The 14,396-nt window shown below is 37.8% G+C and overlaps 1 protein-coding gene across 1 annotated transcript in view; it reads left to right on the forward strand.

The window, feature by feature from the left end:
- Nucleotides 1–9,851, forward strand: part of LOC104619032 (regulator of microtubule dynamics protein 2-like) — an 11,927-nt gene extending 2,076 nt beyond the window's left edge. Inside the window, exons 2-4 of the mRNA XM_010284795.1 lie at nucleotides 6,438–6,633; nucleotides 7,588–7,690; nucleotides 9,787–9,851. Coding sequence (XP_010283097.1) covers nucleotides 6,438–6,633; nucleotides 7,588–7,690; nucleotides 9,787–9,851 — 364 coding nt within the window. The remainder of the gene's footprint in view (nucleotides 1–6,437; nucleotides 6,634–7,587; nucleotides 7,691–9,786) is intronic.
- Nucleotides 9,852–14,396: the final 4,545 nt, after the last annotated feature.

Consider the following 14,396-nt stretch of genomic DNA (forward strand, 5'->3'; position numbering starts at 1 on the left):
GGTTATAGATAGTGTTAGGCATTTGGGTATGTGCTTTTCCAATGCTATTTTTTAATCCCCTTTGAAGAGAGGTGCTTTTTTCCTTCAAACACCTTGTATTTGATGTGCTTGTTGTGTGTATCTTACCTAAATTTAAGATAGTTTTATTTAAGTGATTTTCTTTTTGCATTTTTGTCATCGCCTTGGAAATAGGTTGTTAATACTAATGCATGTACAGTTGCAATGTTTATAGCTTTTTCTGAGGTCTTATGTAACTTTAATGACAGTGGTGCATGTTCAATGAGTGTTTGCCATGAGAGACAATAACAACACACTTTTTCTTCCAGTTAATGTGCATCACCACTTCATGTGCTGTAGGTGTAGCACCCTGTGCATTGTTCTGTATTGTTCTGTGGTCAATGGTACCCACAATAATGCATTCAGTTGCTAGTTTGTGCACTAGAAAAATAATTTTTTCTTTGTTACAGATTAAACATTTTTTCACTTTCTATTTTCCATCTAAAGTACATGCAACATGTTTCACTGCCTTGGCAATATTTTGATGATCTAGAAGATGGGATTTTGCTGACAGATGAGTAGATGCCCCTGTACTCGGCACTGGTGAGGCTGCGCCTTGAATCCTGGGTTTAATTTTGGGCCCCTCACTACAAGAAGGATGCTGAGGTGCTGGAGCGTGTCCAGAGAAGGGCAACAAAGCTGGTGAGGGAGCTGGAGAACAAGTCTTATGAGGAGCGGCTGAGGGAACTGGGGGTGTTTAGTCTGGAGAAGAGGAGGCTGAGGGGAGACCTTCTTGCTCTCTACAACTACCTGAAAGGGGGGTGTGGCAATGAGAGCGCTGGTCTCTTCTCCCAAGTAACCAGCGATAGGACAAGAGGAAATGGCCTCAAGTTGTGCCAGAGGAGGTTTAGATTGGATATTAGGAAAAATTTCTTCACTAAGTGGGTGGCCAGGCATTGGAACAGGCTGCCCAGGGAGGTGGTGGAGTCGCCATCTCTGGAAGTGTTTAAAAAATGTGTGGATGTGGCACTTCAGGACATGGTTTAGGGGACATGGTGGCGCTGGATTAATGGTTGGACTTGATAATCTTGACGATCCTTTCCAACCTAGTGATTCTGTGTGTGATTCTGTGTGATGGTGGGAATTGAGAGATGAAGTAATCTTAAGAGTTTTACGGACTGGTGCTAGATAACTACACTGGTTTCAGATTCTTCCAGAAAAGCTTTTAATACAACCTGTTTTCTCCATAAAACATTTGAAGCTGGCAGTCTCTGATATGGTACTCACTGCTTTGATCTGCTCTCGTCATATTTTGAGTGTCACTGTTGGCATTCAACACCTTGGGAAGAGAAGCTTTCTATTTTGCCTTTCAAAAATTACATATTTCTGTAAGTGGAAAAATATCACATCCTTTTTAATAAATGAGATATATTTTTACATCATAACAGATAGCCTGAGGGGATGGGACATAGACTGAATGCTAAAGACCTACAGTTTCTAGTCTGTGCTTTTCTGTATTCTGTTTTTAATAGTTTGTTTCAGTTTCCATCATTTACTAGTGAAAACCTCAATCTTTGCCATTTGAGAATGTGTAACAAGCACCAGTTCATTTACAAGTACAATAAATTGTATCTAGATGATCACCCGGGATGGAGAGTGTCACCTAATTCTCCTCTTTGTGATTTTAAAGCTGTTTTCTCCCTCATACAGCAGTGATGAAACATTGACATCAGTATCATGTTTGGCACCGGTCTTCAGCTGGCCTGGCATCCAAGCTTTTCAAATTACATTTGACATCAGTCACCAGAAAGATTCATCACAGTAAATCCTTTTCCTACAGATGTTTTATGTGTAATTTTTCCTTGAAATAGTTTATATATTTACCAGGAAGAAACATTTCCCTTTCCTGCTTCTGACTATTACTTCACTTACCATTTCTTCATTTATTTTTGCTGCCCATTTGTTTTCAGTGTAACCCTCAGCTGACCTAAGAATCTGGTTTGCCAAACATTTCCTCGAAGGCTGCTTATCATTTCTGATGGATATGCACTCTGCTGGGTCATACAGTGCAAATTTGATCCAGATCAGTCTGTGACATAATTACCTTTCTATTAAATTAGCTGGAGCGGATGAGATTGGTGTTTGTGTCAGCTTGTGATTTTTTTGAGTTGGCAGGGAGACAACAGATGATATTTGATCTGTCTAAAAGCTGAAGTGTCGTGAACAGATGATATCTGATTATGCCTAGTGTCTACCAATTACAGGCACTTCAACACAGTTTTTGAACCAACAAAGTGAGTTTATACCACAGTGGTGTTTTATACTATGTAACTCAGGGTTTTTTTAATCCAGTACTAGGTGCCTGGATTTACTGAACAGCTTAACTAGAGTGTGGTGAGTCTCCAGCAGTTTTCATTTGTTCTTTGAACTTTGAACAGTCCTTTGTGATCCTACCGAGTCCTGTTGGTCGATCATTGCTCCTGACATTCTTACCACTGTTTTTCTCTTTTAAATAAAATCTATTGGTAATAAAGGTGAAAACAGGTTGGTACTGACTGTAGACATTTTTAAAGTTCTTCCATTTTCTCAAATATTGTTCAATGTGTTTATCAACATGTAAATACTCACTTTACCATTTATCATCTGATAAAACCACTTGCAGGAAAATACCAGGGAAAATTGCAGATGTCAGTGTTGTTATATGAAATGTTTGTAAAACAAACTGTAAAGATTCTTCGTCATTTTTTGTTAATGTCCCTTTTGGATTCCTGTCATAAGACCTTAGACTCTTGGAGTTTTTAAACTGTTAAAAAAAATCTCCACTTCTGTTTGTGTTAGTACTAATTTTTTTTTTTAATAGTATTGCTTTTCATAACATGCTTTTCTAGAATGGGGAGGTGTAGAAGCCTGCTAACTGCTTTGTTGGAGTCAGTTATCAGGTTCTTCTTATCATAGTTTTATATCAATAATATCTGTTACACTCTTATTTTGTCCTTAAGTAGCTGGAAGGACTTCCTGTCTTGTAATAAAACAGGCTTCAGTTCAAATTGGTAAAGTACAGCTTACCCAAGTTGTTAGGAAAAATCCAAGCCGTTTATTTTTTAAAAGTCTGTATTGCCTTCTTAACACGTTATGTTTTCATGCTTAAAATATTTCAGCTATGGTAAGGCTTGAACAAAGAGCTAGTAAGAAAATTAATGTCATCAGAAACAAAACAGAAAAACATTCTTTATGCCTAGTTTGCCAAAATGGTTGAAGTGATATTTAATGTTTTATACTTGATTAAATTACCTTGCTGTCATTTTACCCCCATGACTCTTGAGCAGTGTAGGAGTTTGTCTGGGATGCATGACTAGTGAGGTGGGAACTCATCACAAATTTAAGTCATGAAGCCCTTTGCTGTCACCTTGGTGCTTTTCCTGGGGGACATGCTGGGAGGCAGCAATGTCAGCTCGAGCCAAAGAAGAGACAGGAAGAGAGGACCCTCTGAAGACATTATGAAGTTATTTTTCTAAGGAAAGAAAAGAAAAATTCAGAAGAATCTTGGGGGTAACTAGCATGCCGAGTCTTAAGCACTAGCAATTGTTTGCAGTCCCTTGGACATTTTGGTATCAGGACATCTAATTTCAGGCCTTCTCATGAAAAACACTATACACCTCAAACCAAACTTGGAGAAGATTTTAAACATTCTGTTTCTTTTGTTTGAGAATGGCATTCTTTGTTGGTTGTGTAGAAATTCTGGCCCCTTAGTGTAGCTCAGTGTCTTCTCATCTGTGAAGGGTTGTATGGTTTGTTGCAGTCCGTAGGAATTTCTGGCATTGCCTTACACTGACAAAAGTTACTCACTGTTGTGTTTTTCACTTCCCACAGGTTGTTTTATAGGTATTGTTTTGGCCTCTTTAAAGCATGCAATCAGCAAATAAATTGACATTTATGGCATTCTCATCAAGGTTTAAGATGGTCTGCTCCACACTTAAATTGTTTGAGGATTCATAAAGCAGATAAATAGAGGAGGTAGGAGAGAATTTCCCAGGACAGTGGAGGTGAGGGGGAGTGGGGAAGAAATAACGTGTCCTCTCTGCTGTTTCTCAGCACAAATGTGGCCTGGAGATCATGTTTCTGTAGGAGAGATGGGATGAGGAAAGGCTTGATGCAGTATGGTCTGATCCTAAAAGATTATTCTTCCATGATATTTTATAATTAGCTCCTTACGGGTTCACATCATCTGTTCGATAGTAACCTACTTCACACTTTTTCAATTTGAGTCTCTCAGTGAATATTCTCATATGACTTACCTGATGTCATATGAATTTGATGTTTGGCCTCAATTCGATGTTTGGCCATGACAGTTAGATACACTGCTGCTGGAAATCTCTGCTGGGCTTGTTTGGAGTGGCAGGGCTTGGCTGTCAGCCCAAGCTTGGCCTTTATATTTTTGCTGGCAGAGTAACATTTTCTAAAAATTACTTTTGTCTATTTTCTAACATTGGAACTGCAGTGATCACAGAAATTTTAGGAGATCTTTATGCAGGAAAGATAAAGATGACAACATCAACATTAACTTCCAAACACTGATTCCTTACTTTTACATCTACCGGCTTAGGTAGCATTTGATGCAGTGCTCAAATTCCTGTAACTAAGGAGTGTTACAGTTGCAGTATTGTATGGGAATTTGAAATTGCCTTTACTGCTTAGTTGTTGCTAGTTTATATTATCTAGTGCCCTGATTTTAGGTTGGTAATTGCAAAAACCCTCAGTGCATTTATCTTTTATTTGGGGGGGTGGGGCATCCAAACCATGTGAGGAAAGGTGCTTTCCAAACATACTTCACGTCATATGGGTTATGTATTGGAGCTAAAAGACTGCCCCACCTCCCACCAAATCCCTTGCACTTTTGGTCAAGTTACTGCTCTTAAAAATGCAGCCTATATATGATGTAGCTTTGCACCCACTTCAAAATAACTATGGAGAACAAGATGTGGTGTTTTTAAAGATGCATCTGAAAACCAAAATAAATGTTCAGTGACTTATAAGTAAAGACTCTGCAGGATACAACATAGGATGTGTCATCAATTTCAGCATCATCAAGATAATGTAAAACAAATGAGTAGGAATCTATGAAAGTTCCCCATCTCTGCTCTGCTCCATGTTGGTTTTCAGCTTGAACATGTACACGTGGTTTATGTATGTATTGTTTTATCCAAATGTATTTTTTTAGTCCTCTTTCCTGTATTACAACCTTAATTTTGCAGCTAAGCTGTCATGCCACATCTAGCACTTTTGTAGCTTGATAAGCAGTTGTACTTGTTCATTTACAGGAAGCAAACCTGCTTGTGTTTTAGTTCTGGTCACTTCTGAAAGCAATGTATTGAAAACAGAATATTTAAAAGCCATGATTATTAACCTCCATTTTTATTGCTAACATTCTCTGCTTGTTACATTTCTGAAAAAAAAAAAAAATAGATTTTGTATATATTGTGTCATGGCCTACTTTGATTATTTAGTTGCTTAATGTGTATAGTACATTTCACACTTTTTCTGCTCATAGTTAGCATTTAAAAAATCTCTGACCCTGGCAGATAATACTTTTACATTATTATTTCTCATCAGAAGAATATTTTTAAAAGTGAAAATGCAGAAGATCAGGCTTTTCTCTCCACTTTCAGTACATAAGCAAAAAGCTACATTTTAAAAATAACGCCATTCAGCTGCTCCTATATGAAGCTGGAATACCCTAATGTATGCTCAGCACTTTGGATAGTAAAGCCACCTACTTATCTCTGCGTAGTTTTTATGGCTTTTGTAAATATTTCTTTGTCCTTGACTGCCTTGTGCTGAGTAGTTGTGCACTGAGCATAATGAATTAATATAAGCTCTTTTCCAGTTTCAGGTATTCTGACCTTCAGAATGTTTAAAAGAAAGAAGTAAAGAAATTGATAACAGTGGTGTTATTGCTTATATTTAGATCTTACAAGTGTTTAACAAAACATTGTATAAGTGATTCTTATAGCACTTATGTTTTGGTTAGTGAGCTCATTCCTATTTCAAAAGATAGGGAAATTGAGGTAAAGAGTTGAAGAGGCCTGTTCAAGGTTACAGAGCATGTCTTAATACACATTAATGATTTAAAGTGTTCTACCTTTGAAACACAAGGAGACATGTGTTTCTAATATGTATCTGCATTTTTTTTCAATGCTGTATTAGGCAGCAGGACAGTGCAATTACTTGCCTGTTATGTTTGGAATATGATTGTGCTCTCCCTTTGAAGATAAAGGTTTTGTAATAATAACAATAATAATAATAAGCTTGATACCATGAATAAAAACTCTTTTAAGGTTGGACAGCTGGAAGAAATTGTGCTCTGAAATGGCTGCATTTGAATTTAACAATGCTTTACCAATCTTTTTGGAAAAGATAGTTATTATTTTCCATGATTTTAGTTATCTTACAGCTCATACTGATTCTGAAGGAGACTCCGAGGAAGAAAAGGAATGTATGAAATCACCCGATGCCATTGTGAAATCAGAAGAAGAAGAAGAGTTATTCAGTCTTTTACAGCAGGTGGACAATTTGCACAAAGGTTCAGAGGATGATAAAAAGGAGGGCTTCAGACTGTTGCTTGAGAAAGATGACAAGGTATTAAATGGGTAAACTTAACATTATGTTGCTATGAACTTAGGCTTTGCACTGCTTTTGAGAACGTCCTTAACAGAAGCATTAAAAAGCACACAGGCACAGAAGATGAAATTTCATGCGTATTTTTAAAATACAGTGAAAAAGAAATACTTCAAGGTGGTGTCAATGTTCATGTTGGGTGGGCATGGAAGTTGTTTTATTTTATATCCCATCCAAGCTTAATAACTTTGAGGCTTCATGTGATGTATGTATGCTTGCATGTGACAAAGAAAGATCACGTGGGGTTTTTTCCCTATGTAAATGATACTTACTTTTTGCTGGTTTTAGAATGGTCTATATGAGAAAGTCCCGTGGAATTAAGTAGTAAGCAAACCAAGTGTTCTCAAGAAATCAAACTATGAGCTTGTAGTCTGCTTGTACCTTTCTGGTATACTTCATGTGAATTTTTCCTTTGACTTTACTGTGCACATATGTAACTCCAGATAAAATTGCAAAGTGGTTTGATGTGCAGTGTTCTTAATTCACCGTATCAGTTTCTTCTGATTTGGCAAACATTAGTTCTGATTATATTTTCATTCACATATTGAAATACACAGGAAGGTAGATGAAATACTAATTGTGAGTGAGTGTGGTGCTTATGGCATCCCTAAAGAAAATATACATCATATCATTCAGGGATTTGTTGTGCTTCACTAGAATACCTTTTTATTTTTTTTTAAAAAAGAACTTTAAAACTGATTTATGAATGAAAACCTCTTTAGACAGCCCAGGGTATTTCCAAAAGCTGCATTCTCCTTTGGTCTTGAAAAGTTGGTCATCTTACATAAACTAAAAGTAATATAGAAGGATGCAGAATAATCAAAGATTTATGCCATGTTACCTGGTTTAAGCATTATGAAACTGTTTAAATCACATTCTAATCAGTTTAGTTACCCAGCTGTCCTTTACTTTCAGTATGAAAACTGTGTGGAATTTCTTTGGAGACTTGCACGTGCTTATGGAGATCTGTTTGAGATGACTACTGATGCTGAGGAGAAGAGGAAATACGTTACTGATGGTAAGCAGAGGAAAAATGTTTGTGTAGAATGCTATCTGAATGTAGTGAAACATGCTTTGAACTTTGGTTAAGTTTCTAATCTAAGGAGTCTGCAATGCAATGAATGGGAGCATTTGTACTGTCATAATAATGTTTTGTGCAGTAAACTGCCACAGTATACAACTTCAGTCCATTCTTTCCTCACTGGAGAGATACAGAATTAGTGAAGAAGTATTGTGGGTCATTACTGAAGGCTATTGACTCCGGATGGTGCCTTATTTTATTGAGAATCAGATGAATGCAGAATGTGAAAAAAGACAGATGCTGTCAGTACAGTTTCTTAATTGCATCTTTGGGAGAGCAAGAGGAATAAATAAATGTCAAGGCAAAGTCAAGGTTTGCTTTTCTGCTTTCCTGTGGCAAAGGAGCACTCCTGCATATCAGCAGCCTCTTTTGTGGTGATGGAGGGGATGAAACTTTGTGAATCTTGAAAAACTGTTGACCAGAAAGAGAAGTCATGTGTGACAGTTGATGTTGCTTCCAGGCATCTCTCCCCATGTGTTCTGTCTGACGGCTTAACCTCAACAAGGCTTTCATTTTCTTCTTCACAGCACTTTTTCTTAGTTGCTTTTAAAAGCATTGCCCTTTCTTTCACTGTCTGGATGCATATTGGCTAGAGGTACTGTTTACATTTCCCTTTTTGTTTTGGGCTGCCTTCTCTTTATTACAATAAAACCTACATCTTTTCTACCCGTGTCACGTTCCTCCAGCCAACATGCTGTTCTTACAATAATCCTTTTTGCCTGTATCTGGGAATACTTCTCTCTTTGTTTCTCCATTGCCTTTCCCTTTTTTGCTGCACCAAATTCAGGTTTTATAAGTGTATTACAAGTTAGGGTTATTTTGTCTTTTGTGACTTTTTTCCTGTTTTCTCTTTTTGTTCTGTCAGCAGTGACAACATCACTGACAAAGCAGTTTTGACTGCCCTTTGTCATCCTTAAAGGCAGTGTCATGCCATTGTGCTGTCATTACATATTCTATAGCCAACCTTAGCTTGGCCAAGGTCCTTGTCCCTATCCTTTTGTCATCTGAACACTCATGAAGAATTGCACTGTTTTCGCTACTGAATTGATACTGTCTTTGCTTTCCTAGCAACCTGTCTTCTTTGTGTGGAAGTCACGCAGTGCAGTGAGGATTATGACACAAACTAAATCACAAGAGTAAACTCTATTGTTGGATCCTTTGCTTTTACCAATGACTACATGTAACCTCAACTGATGAAAGATAATGGCATAGCAAAAGACAGGGAAAGATAAAGAATGATGGAATGAAATTGGGTCTTAGGTGTTGAATAACCAGCCTAGTTTGGCTCATTCTCATGAGGTGGTGGGTGGCGGCAGCCTTTTTCATCTCAGTTTTTGGAAGTGGTGCAGAGGGATTGAGACTGTGGGGGAGCTGGCAGTGGTTTCATGGGTTTTTTTTTCATTCCACTGTGTTGGAGGAATGTGTGTGCTGTTCTTTGTTTTTATGAAGCTAACTTGCAATACAGAAATGTCATTATGGCTTAATTGGTTGCAGCTGAGACTTTGCAAACAGTAAGCATATCATCTGAACTTCTTACTGTGAGTGTGGGTTTGATCAAATCACCTACTGTCACCTTTGTTCAGTTAAAAGTGGAACGTAATGGAGGTCTTTGTGCTGGAAAGGAACTTCAGCTAGCTCGTTCCTGTACCCAAGGCAGGAAACAGCTTTGCTGGTTCTTCTGACAGGTGCTTCTCTAACCTGCTTTTAAGGGTCTTCAGTCTTACAGACAGCAGGACCTCCTTTGGCTGTCCAGTCCAATCCTTCCCTGATTTAGCTGCATTTGAATTGGATTTTAAGAGAAAATACTAAAATTGTACCCATATATATATATATGTGCACATATTAATATATGTAGGTATGGGTATGTAAATGATGTAAAGCCAGGATGTTACATTGTCCATATAAATGTGTACAGGAACAGGAAGCAATTTCTTCTTTGCAGCTAGAATATATCAGGTTGCTTTGGTCTTGGGAACTGCCTAAAATGTGGAAGGGTACAATAAATCCTTTAATATATTGTATTCCATTTACAGGAAAGATTAAAGCTGAAAAGGCTGTTCAGCTGGATGCCAGGAGTGCTGAGAGTCACCAGTGGTAAGTTGGAGAAAGTGTGCATTTTTGCAGTCTTGTATGTATTTACCAAACCCCACCAAAAAAAAACTAGCTGTCTTTGGCTTTAAATAGTGCACACAGAAAGCTACATTCATCATGCTGCAGTCTGACATCAATTTAATAAGTTATTCATTGATAACTTTTCATAGTTTTATGGAACTCAATTATCATCAGTTGCAGCTAAAAATTACATTGACGTATTCTGTGAAGCATTTACTATAGCATGTGAAACGACTCAATAACCATATGTCAGTATGTACTATGAAATGTAGAAGAGAGTATTTTCTTAAACCAGTATATCATTGCTCAGAGAAGCCAGTTTTCCATTTACCTTCTCTTTCAGCACTTAGCAAAATAATGTCATTTGACCTCACATTTTGTCCTTTCTTTTACTTGTAATAATCTAAATCCTAATAATTAAAAAAAGACAATGAGAGAACTGTGGAACTTTCAATTTTTGTTTTATCATATCATTTTCCTCCAAGCTTGGCACTTGGATTAATTCTGTAGACTTTGCCAGGACTAACAAACTCCTTGCAAATGTAAATATTTTTTATCAAATCAACATTATCAGGTAAAAGATAATTCTGCTGAGTTCTACCCAATAGTTCCTCACCTTACTATTTCACAAATCAATTTTACTGAGCTCCTGATTTCCTTTCTAATATCGTTAGCTTTCCCTTTCCATTTTGGTTTCTATGTTCTTCATTAATTTTGTCATTACACATGTAGGGTGTGATTTCACTTAACTTCTACATATCTAAACCAAATCCTCTTATCCCAGACTCCCTTCACAACCTAAAAAGTAGCCGCCACTTCTGGAGTGCAGTTCATCTGAGTCCATTTTGCCCATCTGCATTAGGGTGAGATGAATTTCTCCTGCGGTTCAGTTGATAACATCTCCATTGCCAATAAAGGAGGCACATGTCAGCTAGCTCAGATTTAGATACTTGATGAGACACAAATGTTTTCATTTAATTAGGTGACTCTGTGGCTTGGTCTCTCTCTCCTAAACTTCAAAGATGGCTATGTTACTGTTCCACACTGTGTTCCTATGAGCATTGCAATATTTCTATGATTTTTTTTTTTCCTTTCCTTTCTAACAACTAGTGATCCAAACACCTGCTTTGTAACAATGGGGTGCTAGAAGTGGTGTGCTGTGGGAATCTTGACTAAGCTTCACCTTCACAGACAAGTTTGCATTTGCTTTCCCATGCCTTGGAGGTAATGATAATGCCTGCCTGGAGGTGAAGTCTAGGCCCCAGGTGGCTATAATGTGGCAGTTTAAGATAGGAGCCGTTGCTTTTGGCCCTACCCAGCTGTTTCTTAATTTCTATCAGCTGGAGGTTGCCACCGTGGCAGCAGAACTAACAGAAGAGGATCATCTGAACATCACTCCTCAGTACAAGGTGATTTGAAGCCCATAGCTTGAACACCTGCTGAAAGCAATTTATAGACATTTCTGCTGTTTGCCTGACTACAGCCATGGTCACTCCTTCAGGGTAATGCTGGTAACCCGTCTCAGCTAGACCTATGTGTATAAACAACTACAAAATCACAGGCAAGCAACAGTCCTGCCCCTCCCTCCCTTCCTCCCCAGGCAACGAGACTGACAAAATCTCCTAGTGTAAATACCACTTAATTGGCAGAAACTACGCTGAGAAAAGCTTCCATGTTGTTCAGGAAGATGTAGGTGGTATGCTGGACTTCAGATGTGAGACCCTGTACTGGCAGGCATGTTTAAGCAAGGGAAGAATTATGAGTGTAAGGAGATGTGTTCCAGAGGTTAGCTCAGAAAGCCTATATGAGAGGTTTAAGAGGAAAATCTTATGTTTTGTAAGCTACTGCTTCTTGTAACAGGCAATGGATTTCTGGTTTACAGTTTTCATCCTTTTTGTATCTGGGTTGCAAGTGAATGTGAGGGTTTTATCAGTTACTGTTGAACTGGTGGCTTTCTTGTGGTGGAGATGGAGACCATAGATTTGAATAGTTTGGTATAAAACTTTTTTCTGAATATTTTATCTGCTTGTCTTTCTTTTCCGAAGTCCTTATGACCTGATGCATGATTTTTAAAGTGCAATGACCCATACTGGTTATGCTTCTCTAACTGAGGCTCTGAATACTGGTCAGAATGGACTTCCATGCTCTGGACAGACATTTGTATGTTTTTTGTCTAGCCTGCCAACTGTTGTTCAGTCTGTGGTCCCAGTAGATCCTTTTCTGCTATGCTGCTGCTTAACCAGATGGACTAATTTTGCAACTTCACATGTCTTTTTTCTTCCTTGGTAGAGTACTTTACACATTTCATTGATTTCCTACTGATTTCAGACCATTTCTCAGGTTTATTGAGGCCATTTAGGTTTGTAAATGCTTGCATCCCTTCCCAGATTACAATTTTGCTATTTTGTGGGTTTTTTGAAATCATTGACTTCATTAATGGAATTACTGGAAGATAATGGACCCAGCACAAAACATTGTGGAACACTTATAATGATGCTCAGGTTCCCATGGACCTGGTTCTGCAACCATCTCTACAGGTGATTAAACAATATTTCCATGGTTAGATTTTTGAGGATCATCAGGTAGGACAAAGTAAAAGGCTTTAAAGGTCAAGCTGTATCCCATTTATTGCACTTCTCTAATATTCCGGGCTTGTTTCCTGCCAGAAAATAAAAATATTTTTGTTTGGTACTGTTTGTTCATAACAAACTTGTGTTAACTGTTTTGTATGCTGCTGCACTTACAGAATAATTTATCCTGGAATGTTTTCATGTTAGGCTGGTTTGTCCGTAATCCCTTTCCTCCCCCCTTTCCTCCCCCCCTTTCCTTCTTGTAGATAGAAACTATGTTTGCCTTTTTCCTTTCTGCTGGGACTTTCTGCATTACCCAGGAGGTTTTGGTAGTCAGATCTGGATTGTTTAAGTCTGGCTAATGCAAATTTATCCAGTTTATCTAAATATTATTTTACATGTTAACCCCCATGAACAGGAAATAAGACCAGGGAATCTTCCCTGTAGAAACTGTGCTCTCAAAGTTGTATGCAAACATAATTTTGCCAGAAATCATTAATAGGCAAGAATGTGTGTGAACAGAAAGCAGTGCAATACAATTAAGGCACCAAAAAAATATATATAAAAGTAATACGAAATACATAGTTAAAAAGGATACTAAGAGAGAAAACAAATCTTAAAAGAAAAAATAGAACAAAAATCTATACAGAAATACTAGGATCACTAGAAGGTGGTCACTTAAGGAAGAACGGCGTACCAGTTTTATCTGAGTTCAGAGATGAAGGGCAGTACCCAACTCCAGATTGACACCGAAATGTACTGTCTCCATTATATGTGACTACACATGGGCAAGGGACTTGTCCTCCATTTACAGGGGTTGGAGAGTAGGTAAACAATATCTGCCATTTGATGAGTTAGGATGTTTGCATGACATGGCAGATATCACACAGGACTTTTGGGTGATCTGGACTCTTCCAGGCCGGCAGCTGGAAGTGGTGGGAAACCCTAGGGCATCTCCTGTGGCAGTAGGCATCTGTGCCCAAGGCAGGGATCCTGTGAACTGAACAGGGTCTCCATTGACTGTTACAGGAGATTAGATACACAGATGAGCTCAGCATGAATGCAAGCTCAGTGTGAAAACAATGCTGTCTCAGACCAAAATCCTTCCTTTTCATCTCGCCGCCAACATAAAATTTTCCTAAGCTGTGTAAAGTAAATAATCATAGCCTGTGTAAGATAAGTCCATCTGTTTGTTAGAGTTTTCTTCTTTTTCATGTAAGGTTATCTCATTCTATATTAGCTACTGATGAGGAAGCTGGCTTTCTGACCTTGATTAAGGAAAGTTTTGGTTGATTTCTTACTAATCTGTACTTTCTTACTTCTGAGGGGGTTTGATATTTCATATCAGCACAACTGAGGTTTCAACGTATGTTTGGTATAGCTGCTATCTATATTGTCTACTCATGCATTATTTCTAATGTTCTCTTAAACTGCTTAATATATTATGGTTTACTAAATGAAGGAGAATTAGATGATAGGCCTGTTCTTTTCCTGGTCCTGTTCCTTGCTCTCTACTTAACAGCTAACACTTGGAGGATTGGGGGAACATAAGCAAAGAATAAATTGAATTCAGCCTTGTTGGTTTAATCTTTTGTCATTATTTCCTTATTGCTGATTGTTCTGTACTTTCATTTATGTTTCTTTTCCTTCTGCTGTATTTATAGAACCTCTTATTATTGCCTTGTGTGTCTCTTGTGAGTTGCAATTCAGTTTGTATTTAGCATTTTTGATGTATATGTCTTTAAATATGCCATTCAGTTCTGATATATGTATTTTTAACACCCATCCAATATCCCTAGCTTAGCCATGTGTTCTTATTTTCACTTTTAGAGTAAATTTTTTTTTTATTTTTAAGTGAGTAGAGAACACCTTAGTGGAGCTGAATTAGTCTTTAAAACTATTTCCTGCCTTTCCTCTGAATCAAAAAGAGTCATTTGCTGCTCCGCTTTTGAATATTGTCT

Source organism: Phaethon lepturus, unplaced genomic scaffold, assembly GCF_000687285.1.
Source record: "Phaethon lepturus isolate BGI_N335 unplaced genomic scaffold, ASM68728v1 scaffold52313, whole genome shotgun sequence".
Lineage (NCBI taxonomy): Eukaryota > Metazoa > Chordata > Aves > Phaethontiformes > Phaethontidae > Phaethon > Phaethon lepturus.